This window comes from Coturnix japonica, chromosome 7 (assembly GCF_001577835.2).
Source record: "Coturnix japonica isolate 7356 chromosome 7, Coturnix japonica 2.1, whole genome shotgun sequence".
Classification (NCBI taxonomy): domain Eukaryota; kingdom Metazoa; phylum Chordata; class Aves; order Galliformes; family Phasianidae; genus Coturnix; species Coturnix japonica.
Genome location: NC_029522.1, coordinates 4,417,436 through 4,437,067, shown reverse-complemented (window position 1 = coordinate 4,437,067; position 19,632 = coordinate 4,417,436). Strand labels below are relative to the sequence as shown.

Here is a 19,632-nt window from a genome sequence, read left to right as displayed (position 1 = left end):
CGGAAGCATAAAATCTATCACATTCAAAGTGTTTGACCAACACTCAGTGCTGAAGAAGCAGATTTCAGCAGAGCCAGATGTGCAATGCACTGCTGCATTTGCACATACCAATGCAGAAGGATACTTAAGGACTTAAAAAAAACCTTATACCCTGAAGCATCATACATGGCTACCGTTATCCTACTGCACACTACGACAAAAAATGCTATTAGTGCTCATAAAATTATTCTCTTAATAAAGCCAGTATTTTTTTACTTAGTATTCCATGTGCAACATAAATATTTCCTGTTTGCAATTACTTCCCTGCAGTCCATAGGTCTTATTTATGTCATTTAGTTAAATCTAAAGAGGTAGCCATCCCATTTCACACATCACATTCTACAACTTTTCACTCCTAATAGGACTGTAAATAGATTCTCCCACATATCAGTCACACAGTACCAATAGGCATGTGATCAGAAACATAATTAGTGTCAACACAGGTAATGGTTATCTCGCCAGTCTCCTAGCAATTATTTCCTCATTGCTGTTCTACGTACAGCCAGATATTTGGGCAGAATAGGTGGCGCAACCTGTCATTAGAAACACTGCCAGGAAGGGGCTGAACGCTACAGATCTCCTCCCTTCACTCCCCCAAATCACTTCCCTATCTGTATATTAGCACAGAAAGTCTTTCCCACCAATATCTCCAGCTTTGTTCTCGGCATCAGCATATGAAACACACTTGCAGTGGTGTAATGGCTAGAAAAAGAAACACCCAGTAACTGAAGATAAATCTTGAGCTTCCTCATCAGCTTAGAACCTAACACAGACATGTCCTACCTTCAGTTTTGTCCATCTAAATGCAGCTTGAATAACTCTAAATATCAAGATAAATAGCAATAGATTCTGTGTGCTACTGGAATGGAGTAGTACCTAAAAGAAAATAGTAAACCGAAGAGATGTCAAATACATATTCAGGTCTGATTCATTACATGTGATGTGGAACCTGCTCATTTTCCTGCTTCATTTCTATTAATGCTTAATTTCACCTGATTTTGGCTTTTACTAAATCATCAGATGAGTTTTCCATGACAGTTTAAGAGTCCTTTTCAAAATGGGATCTGGCATCCTCAAGAAATGAAGCTTGTAAGGAAGACGTTACCACGATGCAAGGCAGATTAAAGAAGAGTAAGAACAGTATCTATTAAGATTCAAAATTATTTTTAATCTTACTCTTTTCCTTCACTTTTTTAAGAAGAATTTAGCAGCACTTAACTGCCCTGTGAAACTTCCAATTGATTGTTAATTTCTATAAAAATGTTGGTTCGCTAAGAAAGCCAGACTCTTCCCACGAGCATCTTCCGGATTGTTCATTCAGGGAACAAATATTCCTTACTTCAGTACCCGCGACTTCATCCTGAAATAAGTCTATTTAGGTTGTTTGACCTTGTCACCTACACTGAACACCAATTATTCTAATGCATTCTACTGCCTATACAACGTTTTCCGAACAACTGACATTAGATGTGCTATTTAAATATGACGTATCAACATAAGCTGATCAAGTTCAAACCTAGTTCTGAAAATGGGTTTCTACGGAAGATCTTGCACAACCATGGCCACCTTTCCACCAATTACTAGTCATTTACACATGGACCTAACTAAAAACCCACATGAATAAAAAACTATCTAAGCTGAAATGCTGTTACTCAGATTCAGCACCTGGAGTATAGAGTCATCTCCACTTGGGTTTGTAAGGAGTCATCTTTTCAGCGTGTAATTTTATTACACAGTTCTCATCTCCCAGACTGTTTTCTCTAAGTTAATTCACTCCTTGCCAATGTTTTACATTTTCATATTTCATTTTCAATCCTACAATTTCATTTATAATCCTACCTTTGGCATGAACAGTGAAAGTAAAGGAAAGCAACTTAGCAGCATCCCCTAATCAGCTAGGTAGTAGGGTCTTCCAACAGCCATTCTGGAGATTAATTACTTGCCATTTACTACTTTCTCCATGTTATAAACACAGGATTATTAACACTTCTAGTATCTATAAAGATTTCTGCAAACAGAACTTATTTTGCAGATTGTTATTGAGAGAAAACATAGTTTCCTTCTCCTTTGGGACATGTACTTGTGCTATAAAACACTAATTAAGAGTTAGCAAATTAACAGCAAAGAAAAACTCCTTTGAAATTCCTCTCAAATGTTTAGCTGTCTATCTGTAACAACTGACAAGAACCCAAGAGAGTTCTTATAGGCATTTCATATACATTCTCTACTATGAGAAAGCACACATAACTCCTTCATTAGCCAACAGTAGGAAAATCCACCTCATCTCATTAAAGAAGTATTATTTCACAAAGGAAAAAAATCCTGCCATATAGCTAACCTTTTTAATGTAATCAGTGCTTGAAACAAATATGTTTTTCTTGTTTATACCCCTTTCTATATCCTTTCTTGGCGTCAGCTGTTGTATGCAGACGGAGACAGCCTATAGACGTAGACAGACCTTTGATCTGACTCCTTGTGTCCTACCTTGGGTTCTAACTTATCTTTTTCCTGCAGAGCAATACTGTGTATCAGTAGCAGCAGGATTTTCATTGTATCAGTTTAGTACAGTAACAGAGACAGAAGAACACTGAAATAGTTTTATTACTAAGATAATAACATTAACTACTATTAACGCATTATAAGCAAGAGCCATTTCTATGTAACACATACATAGCCCACACTGAAAGAAGCTACCACACTCCCCAAATATCACTTTTGAACTTCCATATTAAAAAATATTCTATATTAAATGAAAATCATCATATCCCTGATAATAATTTTCCAGCATTTAATGGGAGGATGGCAAAAATCTGAGTAACCTCAGAAGATATGAAGAGTGTGAAAAATATTTGCATTTTCTCCATTTTTGAGAGAACTTTCATCCTTCTGGACTGATATAATTGTAGGAATATCTGCTCTTCTATTACAATTTACTGTCATTGCTTTTCTCTCTTCTAGTCCTGGGAGAATCAAACATAGCCACATGTTGCTCCTACTGCTTATCATTGTGCGAAAGGGTAGCTCCACTGTTTATTTTCATAAGTTCCTACTGTTAGGTCACTTTGACCTTTCTACGCCTGTGTGATCTGACACCAATCCTACAGTCATCTTCAGTCTACCAAGAATGCAATCAGAATTTGACAAAGATTGTTTAATTATTCTAAATTAGCAGGTATTATTACTGACTCTCTTCACTAAGCAGAATCACTACTTGTGAGTGTGTGAAGTTACTGATACTCTCATATTATTCTCTATTTAGCAGGTTGTAAAAGCCTGCTCTAACAACACAAACTCAGCTAACAGCGTGCGCTGGCCAAGACTACACCTTACAGGAGCTTTTAGCTTATTGTCCAGATGCTACCTTACCATCTTGATTTCAGAAGTGCTAAACACTGGTAAAAGTCATTAAATAAAGGTCTGAATGCTTACCAAACATTCTAACATTCTAATTCTTACCTTACATTCTAACGTTCAATACTGTAAAACAACATTATTTATCTAGGTTACCGTTATCACATATGCCTATGTTATTTTACTGGCAGAAAGCTTTAAAGAGGTCTTTCTGTTATCTCTAAAACTGTTAAGACTCGGAGCCGTTGTCACTCTTTTGCTAAATATCTACCCGTTAAAATACATATCAGAAATGACAGCGATGCCTCTCCCTCTCTTGTGGTTGCTTTGGCTCCACATGATGACCTATCATATTCAAAATTCAGCACTTCAAATGCTAGAAACTAAAGTAATGTTGACCTATCTCATTCAACTGTAGCAGCGACACATAAAACTATCTATAAACATTTGTGTGTACCAACATTTACATTGCTGGCTTCCCAGAGCCTAGCGGTTCTCTTCTAGATAAGAAGGAAGTCTTTGGAGTGATGTTAGGCTATCTAAAATATGGTGCTGTTACAGTTCATTGTATCTGTAACTCCTTCATACTACATTACACCTTCAATTCTAACAGCAGTAGTTATTCCATAAGTTGTGTTAAAAGCAGGAAAGGATATATGATCAGGGACAGTTTTTTTTTACAAGGAGACAGGTCAGACTTAGTGACATTTAGGCTTTAAATAAGATGACAGCCACAGCAATGGCTTAGAACAGAACAGGAACTTGTGACCAGGGAACTTGGACCTTCTTCAGGTTTTGTGTCAAAGTGACAAATAAAAGATGCTTTTATCCCATGAAGTTCTAAAATACATGTCTCATGAGGTCTGTTTTGTAATCTTCTCAGTCAGAGCTCACATAGCTGTGGAATGCTTAGTGTGCTGCCCTGCGAACTTCATTAGAATATTTTCTTTCCAGCTAGACAGATGAACTGCCTAGGCTTCTGAACATAACTCACTGTGCACAATGCCTTATGACAGTCAATAATAACTTCATTAAAAGTAATACAGGTACACAGTCACCATTCACTGATATATAATTTTTATACTAAGTAGTTTTCTGATTGTTATTTCATAAAACAGTCTGTTTTTAAACATGGAAGTAGTAATGCTCACACACTGCACATATGAAGAAAAGCCAAAGTTCTGCCTCTTATTCTGCTTGCTTACACAATTACATCTTGGATTACCTCTCTGTATTTATCTCAGTATGCTATTTTAAGTCACGTGGACCTTTAGAGCAGTTGAGGCACTAAGTATCATATTCATCAAAAACAATGGTGAACAATGGAAATAGATCATCTTCTGAAATACTATTCCTAATTCTAGGAGACCTGTGTTAGAACATTACAGGCACACAGCTACTTCTATACCTTCAGCCCATACCGCTTGGGTCTGCCTAATCCTCCAAAGCAATCTTATCTATGTGTTTTATCTTGAAGAAAATACCAGTTGTACGTAGTATTTTAAACAAGTACTTACCAATAGAGAGGCACTCCCAACAGGAAACAGAAACAAGCACATAATTTACTCTCTAATCTTCTCCTGGCTTCCTAGTCCAACTTGCGAAAGAACCAAGTACTAGTCAGGTTGCCTCATCGCCCGGTATGTGCTTGGTGCAGTTCTCTTTTCCCTTTATTACTGCTAAGATACACTGGCAGTAATGTGATTTTGCATCGTGATGCTTCAGCGCAGGGTAATGTGAAGGAGGCAAAGCTGTAACTGGTGCACACAAGCAGTTCCACACAGCTCATATTCCTGCTTTTTAACCGTATCAAAAGTGGGTCTTCCAGCTTTCAGACATGAATCTTCCTGCTTCACACTGCGAATGAAATGATTGCTGTTATAAGACAGAGCACTTGATTATTTAAGATATGTAGACATTCACTGCTAAACATAAAAGTATGAAGACATGAAAAGTAAACCTGTGTATCAGTTACTCAAAGTATTTGAGGAATAACTGCCATGTCAGTGCATTAAGTCTGTAAAAGAAATATGACAAAGAAGTCATTTTCTTCTACTTTTCTAGGTTCAAATACAAATACACCAACTTCTCAACAGCACACAACAAGATATTCTGCACTAAAGAGTGAAAGGTTCTGAGGACTATAAGTCAGACTGTGCTTTCACCTACCGTGACACAAGATGTGGAGAAAAGCCCTTGTACTCATTAGCTGCCACAGTGTTATACCAGAGAACACAGAGTGGACATAGATTTCAATTAAATCATCAGACAAAATACTATGGTGAGAATATGTTTATATTTACTGACAGAGCAATGCTATGCAAGATGTTTGGTATTTTTCACAATAGCCTCAAAATACTCCATGTGAAATTGATGAAAATCTGCATTTAATCAGAAATTCAAGAATTGTGTGCATCCGATCCACATGGAATTTCTGTGCACAGCTCTTTGACAGCCTTCAGAGTTAATTAGAACTAAAGACTGAACAAACCTGACTGCACTGCAAGCTCACAACATGCTCAGAGTTCTTGTTTTGTTTGCAGCAACAGGACATTTAAAACAGAACGATTAGAGGGTTTGCAAGGTTTCTTGTGCAATTTATAATCCATATACTTAGCCTATGGAAGCAAACCACAAATTTACATAGATTCGGGTACAAAGATCCAGATTCCTGGTCGTGTAAACTAACCTAACTCCCTTCATCTCCCAGAGCCTCAATCAAATTAGTGGAAGGGCTATTGTAAAGCAAAACTGATTGAGTTCAGCAATTTCAGTGTTAATGGTATGAGCTAGTAAGCTATTAAAATACAGATTTAAGATATGAGTTTCTTTAGAGATCATTGCTACACCTCAGAATTTACTCACATGGATTCTGAAGTTACATCATCTACATAAAAAATAACCCAGGATCACAATAGAAACTATTCCAAACAAGTCAAACACAAATACCCTTAGACAACTTAGTCCCCTCTTTTAGAGACTCCATCTACCCACCCAGTAACTCCATTCTTTCTTTGAGCAGCTCTGGACTTGCTGAGCAGCCAGCACAATTCCAGCTTGCTCTCTTGTGGCCAACATCAGAGCTACAACAGTCCTGGTACTCTTCAGTTCCAATTATTTTTAAGAGCCATAACGGCAAATTAAATTTAACTGCTAGTTGTTACCAGGGTTTTCAAGACAGAAAATGGTTTTATCTAGTCTTACTCAGCTATGCAGAAGAGTTAAATCCTTCTCATTGCCCTGCCCATTCAGTTCTTGTGACCTACACAGACTGCTGCTCGTGAAAGAACATACTGGGTAGGAAGCGTAATCAGTGGGATAGAAAGAAAGCTAAGGGAAAACACAAGCAAAGGCTACCTCGGCTGCTGCGCATTGGCAACAAACTGAACCCCTCCCTGGGCTCCAGCCACTACTCATGTCTTAGAGCAAGAGAAAAGAATTAATTCTCATGTTTGGTTATTTCTCAAAGCTGCTGTTGAGAAAAATAATCACCTACAGCACCATCCTCAAAATTTTTAGTGCAAGCACAGAGTAAACAACAGAGCTGCAGCAGCCTTGAAACAAAGTTGTTTAAAGCCTCACAGGCTCCCGCAAGGAGAGGAAAGGTGCAGACCTTTTCCTTCACTGCATTTTAAGCACAGATACTGTTAGTGCGGGTAGGAACACGAGTGAGTTCAGGAATGGCCACACAGTAGGAACCCACTTATTTATTAAATTGACTTACCAGAGATACATTCCATGACTGCGTATCCACAATAAGATCAGAATGTTAAAGCATTCCACATCGATAAGTATGCCTCAAACCCACTATTGGCACTCTTATGAATCCATCAATGAAACCATCTCAGAAACATGATAAGGAATTTGTGATGAATAAACATTAACTGTGTTTATGACTGAACAGTAAAAGGATCATAATTACAGAAATCACATTCTGACTACTGTGTTACTTAATTGTCAACCTTTGTAACATAACAATAAATAAAACACTCAGAAAGCAGATTGCTGAGAGGTGCTCAGATTAAATGAACTGCTCCAAAGAACAAGAGTGACAAACTACCAAGTTACTAAGCAGGAACCTCAAAACTCTTCTGTGTGCTCCAGACTTGTGTCTTTACTCTAGAATTTAAAGGATAAGCCCCTGAACCCTTAAAACCCCTAGACAACAGTTCTACAGCGTGTTCAGTTAACTCATTTCTGGACTGTTCAGACCACACAAGCCCTGGGCTGACTCAACTTGCACCACCACACAACCCCACAAGCTACACTGATGCAAGGCTGGAGGCAGCAGTAAGGCTGAAAGCAGAGGGAGGAGCAGGACTGGCTCTAGATGAAACTCAATCTTGTTTCTCTTTCCCTTGAAGGCAAACATGGGCTTGTACATTACTATATTGATAATCATTCTTACAACCTAATTGTCTTTTTACACAACTTTGCTAAGAAGCCAGAAACCTTCTTCTACCACTGCCAAAAATTGCTGTCAATGTCAACAGAGCTCAAGGACACCATCAAAACAAGGCTGCTCACAAGCTGAAAGTATTATTAAAATATCTATGTTATAAAAAGATGCATGATTACAGAAGACACCAATCTTCAAGTAGCAAAAGTTAATAATCCTACACATTAAAGTAACAAATGTTTCAAACAACTCATAGAGGTCCACACAGTGTTTGCAGTGCAGTCAATAGCAAAAAGACTTGTGAGATTTCCTGACATTTCGATACAAATTGAGTTTTAAGTAGCTACCTAAGTTTGGAATGGCTCTTTGTAATGTCTTTGAAATGAGGTACAATATTTAAAAAGAGATAAAGAAATAGAAAGTACTGTAATGTTCCTACATGGATCTGCTTAAGGAATTCCCAGCCACATTCCTCAACAGTGTCCACTAATAGACACTGATAAGGTAATGTGTTATTTTCTATGGGAATAACAAGATTTTATTCCTTGTGTATTTAGCTCATTCACCAACCAATTATGAGGTCAGAACACAACAAGAATTTCATAAATTAATCAAATTCTGTCTTAAAATTTGATACTTAAAAACGTGCTATTGGAAGACATTTTCAGATCCTACTTGTCTTAGCAACTTAGCTACTTCTTTCATTTCTTAGTCTAAATTTGTTCATGATATGAAATCACGATAGCCTTATCTGTCACTATGTGTATCTTCCTACCACTTACACAGCTCCCTCCTTCCATGATGTATTCACAAAAACTGGAAGACAGATGGACCACTACAATATATCTACACTGGAATTAAAAAGACAGAATTGAGATCACTGAATGTGATTTGACAGGCTCACAAGGAAGCATTTATCTATTTTCCCTTGTTAAATTGTCACTGTACACAATCAGTTTTCCTATAGTAGAGATGTTAAGTCACGATTAAGAATGTCTTCAGACTGCCCTAATATTAAACTGAAACAAAAAAAGATATAGTCAATCCAGGCTGAACTAACTTCATTAACTAACTTAATTCACAGCCAGCTTAGGAAACAATCACCACTTAAAAGACGGACATCTTTTCACACTACATAACAATTTCCTGGAAGCAAGATATGGATATATTAATTTACCAAAATATTTTCACAAATTTACACTTTTCAGTTCTCTCCTATACAAAAAGATTGATAGATTGTCAAAGGATGGTAAACTACTCACAATCCAATTCATTAAACCACCTCAATTAAGTATCCTTATGATGGTACTCTCACTTGTGCTTCTCTTACATGTAACAGAAAAAGGACATGAAGTGATTTGCCTACTTTGAGGAACAAGAACAACACCAAGGCCAACAAGTTAGAGAAACCACAGGTAAATAAATCACATCCCCTGCTAATTACATCATCGCTTGTGAACCACAAACAAGATCACTGATAAAACCAAGTTCATTCAAAAGTGTCCACACTAGAAAAGTAATACTTCAGAAACTACAGGCACACTGATTTCTTTCTGGAAAGCAATAATGTATCTCAACCAACCAGCAGTCCAAAAAGAGACTGTCACACTTGTTTTAACTTGCAGTAAACTTGTATCTAACTTGGCAACAATTACTCCAGCCCCATACCACAGAACCTCATAAAAATAAATATGAGCTACATTCCAGATTTTCTTTAATCTGAGATACTGAACAGCAGAATCTACCTGTTTTATGGGTTTTGTTCTCTTCATCATAACATTCTGCTCCTTACGTTTACAAATATTCATAGCCTTTATTAGAAGCTTTTTAGGTAACCTTGCAGGTGTTAGGGAAGAGGAACGGATGATAGTAACAAGGGCAAGTAGGGGTTGTGGTCTCAACAATTAGAAGTGTAACCCACAGCATATATGCAAGGCAAGCAGGGCAGACCCAGCAGCAACCACCAGGTGTGGCACAGAGTCCAATTCAACACACCAAAGAGTAGGAGGCCACTCATCACTGACATAATATTGGAATAGATGAACTGAATGACTGGACACAGCACCTCTGTCAATTCCATGGACTACAGCAACCCCAGCACTACTAATTTAGGAGCTTCTTTCCTGTCAGCAAAGTGTGAACTGAGGTCAGAATCAGGTCTTCACTATCACTGATTATACAGTTTTACTTTATACATGTTCAGAACAATGAACTTACCTAACTGGTTTTTGGTTATAAAGAATACAATCAGGAAAAATAAAAATAAAAATAAAAGATTTTTATGAACACAAGACACTTCTGTATTCTTAAGTCCTGCCACACCATCCATATGGCATTTCCTATGTCAGATATCTCTTACACTTCCATCTGCTACAACCTTTCATAGCATCTCAAGCTCTTACTGTACACTTACCAATTTCACTTGCACATGAAGAAATAGCAAGTTGGACCTTGCCGTGTATCAGCCCGTCCAGACGCTCTCCATGCCTTTCCACACAGTGGATTTACAGCAGTCTCCTTCCTTCACTGAGGGCTACACAGGCTGGACGTGCAGCATTTCTGTTCTACTCATAATGTCAGCACTGTCTCACACGATGTGTCGTACTCTTTTAGTCCTACTGTTTAAGTGTATTTTGGAACAGCCAGGTTGAGCCGTCTCATCTCATTGATTCTGTTTCCACACCAAGAAGACACACTGCTACTTGCATCCTAAGCTAAAGCACTACTACTACTTGGAAGATGGCACAGAAGGATGAAGCATTCACTTATCATCTTTGGTTAATGTAGCAAGACAGATAATGAAGGTTCCAACAGAATCATAGAATGACCCGGGTTGGAAGGGACCTCAAGGATCATGTAGTTCCAACCCCCCTGCCTGGCAGGGCCACCAAACATACACCTTTACTAGATCAGGTTGCCCAGGGCCCCGTCCAACCTGGCCTTGAACACCTCCAAGGACGGGGCATCCACAACCTCCCTGGGCAACCTGTTCCAGGGCCTAACCACTCTCCTAGTGAAGAACTTCCCCCTAACATCCAACCTAAATCTTCCCTCTTTTAACTTAAAACCATTTCCCCGTGTCCTGCTATTATCAGCCCTTTCGAAGAGTTTACTCCCCTCCTGGCAGTAAGTTCCCTTCAGGTACTGAAAGGCTGCAATGAGGTCACCCCGCAACCTTCTCTTCTCCAGGCTGAACAAACCCAACTCCCTCAGCCTGTCCTCATAGGGGAGGTGCTCCAGCCCCCTGATCATCTTCCTGTCCCTCCTCTGGACCCTTTCCAAAATCTCCATGTCTTTTTTGTACTGAGGGCTCCACACCTGGACACAGCACAACAGATGAGTAGAGCTCAAGCAGGGGACTAACGGGAAATGTCTCCATGAATCAAAATACTATCAAAGATCCGACAACAAGGCAGCCGGTACTGAAGGAAAATGGTCTCATTGCTCCACAGCCACTACGGCCATAACTCCACCTCAGCCATACGCGCCTAACAGCCGCTCTGCTGTACGCATGCGCAGTCGCTGCAGTTGTTTGGAGCCCACAGCGTGAGGCGCAGCCGTTGTGCGTATATTGCTGTGCGACGGCAGCGGCCGGCACTGCGAGCTGGGGATGTCGCGGCGGGAGGAGGAGGAGAGCGCCGAGCTGGGCCGTAAGGAGGAGCTGAGCCGGAGGGTGAGTTATGGAGGGTCTGAGGTGCTGCCCTGCGTCTCATAGTTGTGTGTGGGAAGGAGGAGGGTGTGCTGGAGGCTGAGCTGCGCTGTGGCCCAGGTGAAGGTGTGGGGGAGCTCGAGTGTTGTGAGCCCTTCTGGCGAGTTCCCTTCCCGTTTTTAGTGTTGTGAGATGGGCTGTGTGTGATTAGTCGAAGGAGAATGTGGTTCTCTGGGTTTGTTGAGCAAGTCGTGAGGGAGTTTAGTGAGGAGGCCAGCTTTAAAGCTGGGCTTTTCGTAGTGGCAGTCTTGTCTTTGTTCAGTGTGAGTTCTGTACAGTCCTGGTCAGTTGTCCTCGCATAAAAAGTGACTTTATTCTTCTACACTAATATCGCAATAGATTAGTGTTGTTCTCTAGTTGATTGGTTACATAAGAGACTAAAGAGAGCAACTGCATCAGCACAACACAGCGTATTAGCTGCGTGGCTGAAATGCCTGGTTCTGCTTTGCATCACAAGACTGCACTGTGTTCTTGTCTGTTTCAATAACTATCATAGTATGCTGTTGTAGCTGTTGGTGAAACAGCATTTTCTCAGTTCAGTTTGCCTTATACAGCCCTGTAGTTATTTCCATCTGCGCCAATTCCAGGAGGCAGAAAGGAGGACCGGAGTAAGGTGTGTTCTGTGCTTACAGAAAGTAGTGTGTGTTGAACCACTTTAGCTTTGTGTTTCAGCTTTTTTGATGGGCCCTGATTGCTCTTTGTCTTTAATGGCTCTTTGTCTTTAGTGGCTGACGTTGTCCAGGGAAGCAGGAGCATTGGACTGTTTGTGTCAGTGCAGCTGAACTGATGGCGGTAGATGCAGCATGACAACTTTGTGCTAAAAGTCCAGTGTACTGGAAGTGTTTCTAATTATCTTAATACAGTTTTGGGGTTGTTTTATACATATTTATTTATTTGGGGGGGGGGGGGGGGGTTATTGGTTATGTAGGTTTTTAATTGTTTCATTTACTGTTTTCATTTTGAATCTGGAGAATAAGATTATAAAGTGTATTGTGTAGGTAAATCTTTTCTCTAAGTTGCGTAATCACAGAATTATCAAGGTTGGAAAAGACCTAGAAGATCATCTAGTCCAACCGTTACCAATACTTCCCAGCTAAATCATATTCATCAACACAACATCCAGACGTTTCTTGAACACTCCCATGGTCGGTGACTCCACCACCTCCCTGGGCAGTGCATTCCAATGCCTGACTACCCTTTCTGAGAAGTAATACTTCCTAATGTTCAGCCTGAATCTCCCCTGGCACAGCTTAAAACCATTCCCTCTAGTTCTGTCATCTCTTACATGAGAGAAGAGGCCAACCCCCAGCTCACTACAACCTCCCTTCAGGAAGTTATAGAGAGCTATAAGGTCTCCCCTGAGCCTCCTCTTCTCCAGGCTGACAAATGTTAATAGTTGTTTATACGTTTGTTTTTTTGGGGGAGGTTGAGGGTGAAGTGATTTTGGATTCTGAGCAGCGAGGAGTACTCTGGCTTCCCAGTAATGACTGCTTTGGGGGGATGGGAACAGTGTCAACCATGCAAGATAATTCCCTTCCAAAGCAGTTATTTAGAGTGCTTCATTGTCTTATTGTTGAATTCATAACTTAGATTTCAATAAGAAGTGTGTTAAATGTAATTCAGTTATGTGGTCCGAAGACTTGTTGTATGCTTGGAATAATGGGTAATGAAATTTCTTTTTCATTCCTGTGTCCACTTTCATTTTAGTGGTCTGTTCAGGGCACAGTGACTTATATTTTTATAGCTGTCTTAAAAACATGGGTAAAGATTTTAATCTCCAGGACTGCAACACAGTAGTTTATTGTTGACAATTATATTGAGATGTGTTTTTTCTCTTTCAGATTAAGGAACAGAAGGTTGTAGTTGATGAGCTTTCGAATTTGAAGAAGAACAGGGTAAGCATTAAAGTTTTTTCTGCTTACTTCATTTTAGCATCAGATAAATTTGTATAGAGGCAAGAGGGCAAACAAAATTGCAGTGAGTACATTATCTTTAGTTGTTACACTAAAGATTTTAATGTGTATATGATCTTCTGTATGGTGTCAAAATGTTGTCTACATCGCTTGAGGGTTTACTTACACTTGTGCATTGTAACAGGAAGCTGTCTCAAGGTTTTACTTTAGCACAATTTTTATATTATGATGTTTGAGTGGATCAGTTTATGTTAAAAGCTTCTTTATTTTTCATGTGCATATGATGTAAAACAAAATATGACCCTTTAAGTATGAGGAAAGGAGGAAAATGCAGAATGGTTGTGGGTTGTTCCTGAAATGTTTTGGTGCGACATGAGGACATTGCTCATGGCAGAGAAGGTATCTTTCAGACATAAAAGGGAAGGGTATCTCAGTGGACTTCAGTGAGTTTCTGCTGCAGTGTGGTTGCCTGTGTATGCTACTTTTACTTAATGTGGTGTTGTATTTATTTTACAGAAAGTTTATAGGCAGCAACCCAATAGCAACATATTCTTCCTTGTAGACCGAACAGAAACACTGTCTCAATGCAAAAGTAAGTTTGCTGCACCAAAGGTAATAGTTCAACTGTTTAAAAGCTGTCTCTGTAGCTGTTGAAGATTTCCAAGTTGTAGTACAGTGGGAAAGCTGGCAACTGCATGTTAAATACCAAGTGGACTTCAGTTGTGCCTGCTTTTCTGGGCTGAATGAATGTGGTTCCCACTTGATTTGCATGTGTGGTAAAACAGCATGTGCTGAAGATACAGGAGGGAGTCCTTCCACAGAGGAGTCGCTTTTCTTAGTGCCCTTTGGGAAGCTCTGTGTGCTCAGTTCTCCTCCTTCTGTTTTTTAATTATTAACCCTTAGGAAACTGAAAGTGAAGCTAGACATCTTTAGGCAGCTGAGAGAATGAATTTGTGGGATTAACAAGATAGGGAAATGGAAGATTAAGACATATGTTAATTGAAGAAGGGTGTTAGAAATAAATGTGAAAGTATACAATTTCTTTCTGGAATGAAAAGTTGCCCATATCTTTTTTGATTGGAGTTTAATGTGTTGACACATTGTCTATTCATTTTTCTTACTAAAAGTGTGTAAATTGTGCTGATGATGTAGGCAATAATTGGCTTTTCATTTACATTATTAAACTTGCAGTATGAATTTCCTCAAGGGGGAAAAGAACTTAATCTATGGATAAGTAATGATAATTAGATTGTGGTGAGGTATGTTTGTATTAGATCAATACTGTAGCATGTGCGTTTCCTAGTTTTCCTGTCTTTAAATCATCAAGTAATTAATGACACTCAATTCTTAGATCTAAACTCACTTAGACATTTCTCTTGTTTTTTTTTTTAATAATGCAGATACATTAGATCAATTAAAGAAAGCACAGCAAGAGTTGGAAAATTCGGAGAAGAATAAAGTCAAGAAATAGTCCATCTTGAATTTCCAGTCACCATGTGTGGTATTTGTTGTGTTGTTGCTCTATCTGGCCAGAGTACTGTTTATGATCACTTCAATGAGGATCTGCACTGCCTTCTTAGAAGAAGAGGACCAGACAGCAGCCAACAGTTGATAAAGACTGTGTGTGAGCCATCCTATGAGTGTCTTTTCTCTGGCCACGTACTTCATCTGAGGGGACAGATGACTCCTCAGCCTCTGGAAGATGTCAATAACAATGTTTTTCTTTGGAATGGAGAAGTTTTTAATGGAGTACATGTAGGAGATTCAGAGAATGACACTGAGGTTATGTTTCATCATCTTGGACTGTGCAGTAGTGAAGCTGATATTTTATCGCTCTTCTCATCGCTCCGGGGTCCGTGGTCTTTTATTTATTACCAGGCATCTGGACACAGCTTATGGTTTGGTAGAGATTATTTTGGTCGTCGTAGTTTGCTTTGGCAGTTTAGTAATGTGAATGATAACGTTTTCTGTCTTTCATCTGTGAGTGTGAATTCAGAATCTTGTAACCAATGCCAAGAAGTCCCAGCATCTGGAATCTTCAAAATGGATCTCAAAGACTGTGCAACAACTCAATCCTTGTCTTTAACGTTGTTTCCATGGAAGTACAATTGCACAGAGAAAACTGAAGAAGAAATATTCATTGATGTTCTGGGTCAGATTTCTAAAGACTTACCAAATCACATCACTGTTAGGATGAATGAGTCCAAGATGTGTCTCAGTGCACCAGTAACCCCCTTAAACAGAACCATTTCTGAAGCCTCAGTTGAACATGCAAGCACTGATAGCAGTGATTCTAGCTGCACGGTTTCCATACAAACTCTAGAGGGATATCTTGCAGAGGAACGCAAGAAAATACTGGTCCATCAGTTCATTGATGTTTTAGATGAAGCAGTGAGGAAACGAGTTTTATTACTCTTCAGAGGTGAAGATCAGGGAACAAGAGAAGTTGAGGGTGTTTGTCCCAGGAAGGCTCGTGTTGCGGTGCTCTTTTCTGGTGGGGTTGACTCTATGGTTATTGCAGCCCTTGCTGATCGACACGTTCCTTTGGAGGAACCAATTGATCTTCTCAATGTAGCTTTCATGACCAAAGAACCAACTAAGCGAACAGGTGCCACTAAAAGCTGTGTCAGCCAAGAAATGCAGCTGAATTTGCATCATGGTCAAGAAAACCATAAAGATCTCAATGCTGAAATTGGTGATGATTTATCTCGCTTTGATGTTCCTGACAGAATTACTGGTAGGGCGGGGCTGAAAGAACTGGAAGCCCTTAACCCTTCAAGAACATGGAACTTTGTGGAAATTAATGTCACACTAAAGGAATTGAAAGAAATGAGACAGCAATTCATTCATAACTTAATTTATCCTCTGGATACGGTTTTGGATGATAGCATTGGTTGTGCTATCTGGTTTGCTTCCAGAGGACAGGGGTTTATTAATAAGAAAGGAGAAATGAAGCCATATAAAAGTCCTGCAAAGGTATTGATTGTTTCTTAAACTGTTTCATATTTTCATTCTTACACTTAATTTGTGAATGTGAAAACAGCTGTTTGGGAAATTAGAAGGGTTCCTTAATATTCACAAGCTTTCTGAAATTCTTTGGCAGAACACAATACAGATAAACTGTGTAATTCCGGAATTTAAACCTGCATTTAGTTCCTTATGTGAATGGATTTTCAGTGAGCTTGAATAAGCTGTAGTGACTAGGAAAAAAGTCAGTGCCTATCATTCTCAGTGTCTAAACTCAGTAGTGGGCAAGTGCTATTAATCCAATTGAACAAAACAATGAACTTTGTGTATTCTTCAGGCACACCATTTGTGTGGCAAAGTAGCTATTAATAATGACAAAAGGTGACTGCTTGCAATCTTTGTAATTACAGGCTGATTGAATGACTGTTCAATCCACAAAGAGTAATTCTTTCCTTCTTGTATGTTGTTTTCATGTGTGTAGCTCTAAGATCTGGTATGTATTACGAGCTTCCCTAGATATTAAGAAAGGTATCTCTGTTCTTTTTCTCTTAGGTTGTGCTTACAGGCATTGGAGCAGACGAGCAGCTTGCTGGCTATTCCCGACACCGTGTTTGCTTCAAGAAATGTGGCCCAGAAGGTCTGAATAAGGAACTTGAAATGGAGTTAGGTCGTATTTCTTCTAGAAATCTTGGTAGAGACGACCGGATTATTGGTGATCATGGGAAAGAAGCCAGGTAATACTAACATGAATCAAAACTGGTTTTTACTGGTTAAGTTCTGCTTCAAACAGTCTGAGAAAAAAGCTTTATTTGAATCTTGTTAGCACATTTTTGTGTCTGAATTCTGTTCTGTGGGTGTTAATCTGTAGTACCACGGCAAAGATACTTATGGAAATGTAGCAACATGAACATTGGATTTCTATCTGGATATTTTAAGAAGCAGCAACAGATGTTGGAGAAAGCACAATCAAGTGGGTTTTACTGTTTTAAGTGCAGTGGCCTTCTCAGCCTTGTGGTGTTCTGTTGTGGTAACCTGGGGACTGACTTTGGAGATGGAGAGTTTCTTAACGCTGCCTTGGAGAGGCTGTGATGCACTAGCAGAAATGCTGTGTATTCCTGCCCATGCAATCAAAGCATGATCAATATCCCGTGTATTTCCAGGTCTTTAGACTACTTTAAGAATTGGGTTTTTGACTTTACTTCTTCCATACTACTGCTCACCGACTTGCAAAACTGCAGTATGTTTTACCTACCCTCTCAGACAATAAAACTGCTTTGGAAAGTTCCCTCAGTAGCATGCAGCTAATGCTTAAGGCACATCTGTTTTTCCTGCTGTCTTCAGGTTTCCTTTTATGGATGAAGATGTGGTTTCGTTCCTCAACTCTCTGCCTATCTCTGAAAAAGCGGACTTGACTTTACCACGAGGAATTGGTGAGAAACTGATTCTGCGCCTTGGAGCCAAGGAACTCGGCCTTACAGCTGCAAGCATTTTGCCAAAAAGGGCTGTGCAGTTTGGATCTCGGATTGCAAAACTGGAGAGCAACAATGAAAAAGCTTACCACACATGCAGCAGACTGAAGTTATTGCAGTAGATGAGTTGGAAAGCTATGTCTTAATATTTATCCTATATGTGAATTTAGTAAATCTTTGGGATTTTTTTTTTAAAACATTTGGCTTGGTTTGTTTGTTTTACTGACTTGGGTTTTGTTATAGTAATCAGAATAATACATGTAGATTAGTGCTTGTACTAGACACGTTATGAATGCATCCTTAGGGGATAAGGAATGCTGGTCTGTGTGGAATAGATGGTCATAGGCTGGCATTTCCTTTCCCCCTTCCTCAGCTAAGTGCCCACTGATTCCTGCGGTCTGTAAGGTTATGGTTTTAGAAGGGAGAATGTGGTGAGGAACTAACCTGGATTGCTAGAGCCACTGAGAGCTGAGGCTCCTGGGCCACACTGCCTCTAAGCTTCCTTCCATGTATGGCACTTAACCATTGAGGCTGCTCTTGCCTCAGCTACTGAGGGCTGCAGTGATGGAGCACGTGGTGGGAAGGCAGGACCAACCATGGGGAGCTCAGGTGTAAGCAGTGCATGGGAAGGGTGGAGCTGAGATCCACCCTTCCCAGACCTCATTTAAGGGCTGGCATTGGTGGTGAGAGCTTCTTGCTGGAGGTCATGCTGTACCGGCGGCCTTCTGAAGGTAAACAAGCAGTTTCCTTCCCTTATTGTCTATTGCTGTTGGGTTTGAGCAAATTCTCGATTGCTGCAGCCTGAGATGTTGTTGCTGTCGTTGTTGCACTATCACTTAACACCATGCAATTAGGTTCTAGCATTTTGGTTTTCAGTTTAACTAGTTTCTTATAAACATTTGTATAGACGTGTAGTTAATTGTTATTCCTTAAAGTATGGTCATCACTATTACTTGCAGTTTCTTGGCCAAATGTGTTTCCATAAGGGGGAGAAATAATTTTTATCAGTAAGTGTTTCAGTTGTTTTAGTAACTGTACAACTCAAACAGATTTAACGAAGATAAAACTTAATGATGCATTTCACGCTTATTTAACTTCAGAATGACTCATGAGGTAACAGAAACTGATTATGTTTTATGCATTGTAACAATATCCTGAAGGTTAGGATGGGGTGAAGACAAGGCACACCTATTTGTGTGGGGCTGCAAGGTATCTATGCAGGTCAGTTTGCTTATGACCTGGTTCTGGACAATGAATTATTGTCAGAGCATTGCTAACAATTACTTTACTTCGTAACACTCAGTGATTGAGGAACCTGTACCATTAACTGTCTTTACTTGTAGGTGTGAAGGAATAGATTGCTAGACCTACCATTTCTCTATGTAATCTTGTTTTCAGTATGTCTGTCATTCCTCTACAGCTTCAGTGTTCTTCGATTCAAGCAAGCACCTGACATTATCACCATACACTCAGATGGAATTAATATTTAACCATCCATTGTATGAACAAGTAAAATAATCACAAAGTAAGACCTGCTGTGATGCAGAAAGACAATGAAGGTTTCACCAGGTAATGTCAGGTTGAAGCAGTGTTTGTGCAGCTGCTACTCCACCTCCTGGCGAGATGTGGTACTGAGCTACAGTGATGCTGAATTACCAAGGATAGTAAAGGTTTCTTCTTGTCCTTTTTAGCTAATATTGGAGGCTTAGTTTCTTGCAGTTCTTCTGACTTCCATGGATGCTTTCTGACTCTCGTTTTGGCTAGGATTTCATCAACTCAGTGTGC

At 39.6% G+C, this 19,632-nt stretch overlaps 2 protein-coding genes across 2 annotated transcripts; both read left to right on the top strand.

Moving 5' to 3' along the window:
• The first annotated feature begins 11,332 nt into the window (after window positions 1-11,332).
• ASDURF (ASNSD1 upstream reading frame) lies at window positions 11,333-18,036 on the top strand. The gene is made up of 6 exons (XM_015867850.2): window positions 11,333-11,462; window positions 13,340-13,393; window positions 13,928-14,003; window positions 14,812-16,387; window positions 16,931-17,112; window positions 17,720-18,036. Exons 1-4 carry the CDS (start codon window positions 11,400-11,402, stop codon window positions 14,880-14,882), a joined length of 264 nt encoding a protein of 87 aa, XP_015723336.2. The 5' UTR covers window positions 11,333-11,399; the 3' UTR covers window positions 14,883-16,387; window positions 16,931-17,112; window positions 17,720-18,036.
• ASNSD1 (asparagine synthetase domain containing 1) lies at window positions 14,842-18,044 on the top strand. Its single transcript, XM_032445666.1, has 3 exons — window positions 14,842-16,387; window positions 16,931-17,112; window positions 17,720-18,044. The coding sequence occupies exons 1-3, from the start codon at window positions 14,906-14,908 to the stop codon at window positions 17,967-17,969; spliced, it is 1,914 nt and encodes a 637-aa protein (XP_032301557.1). The 5' UTR covers window positions 14,842-14,905; the 3' UTR covers window positions 17,970-18,044.
• Window positions 18,045-19,632: the final 1,588 nt, after the last annotated feature.

Excerpts from the sequence above, each read along its gene's own strand:
- ASDURF (XM_015867850.2), top strand. The coding sequence starts at position 11,400 with ATGTCGCGGCGGGAGGAGGAGGAGAGCGCCGAGCTGGGCCGTAAGGAG. Across the intron at positions 11,463-13,339 it reads AGGAGGAGCTGAGCCGGAGG|ATTAAGGAACAGAAGGTTGT; the intron begins GTGAGTTATGGA and ends TTTCTCTTTCAG. Across the intron at positions 14,004-14,811 it reads AACACTGTCTCAATGCAAAA|ATACATTAGATCAATTAAAG; the intron begins GTAAGTTTGCTG and ends TTAATAATGCAG.
- ASNSD1 (XM_032445666.1), top strand. The coding sequence starts at position 14,906 with ATGTGTGGTATTTGTTGTGTTGTTGCTCTATCTGGCCAGAGTACTGTT. Across the intron at positions 16,388-16,930 it reads CATATAAAAGTCCTGCAAAG|GTTGTGCTTACAGGCATTGG; the intron begins GTATTGATTGTT and ends TTTTTCTCTTAG. Across the intron at positions 17,113-17,719 it reads GATCATGGGAAAGAAGCCAG|GTTTCCTTTTATGGATGAAG; the intron begins GTAATACTAACA and ends TGCTGTCTTCAG.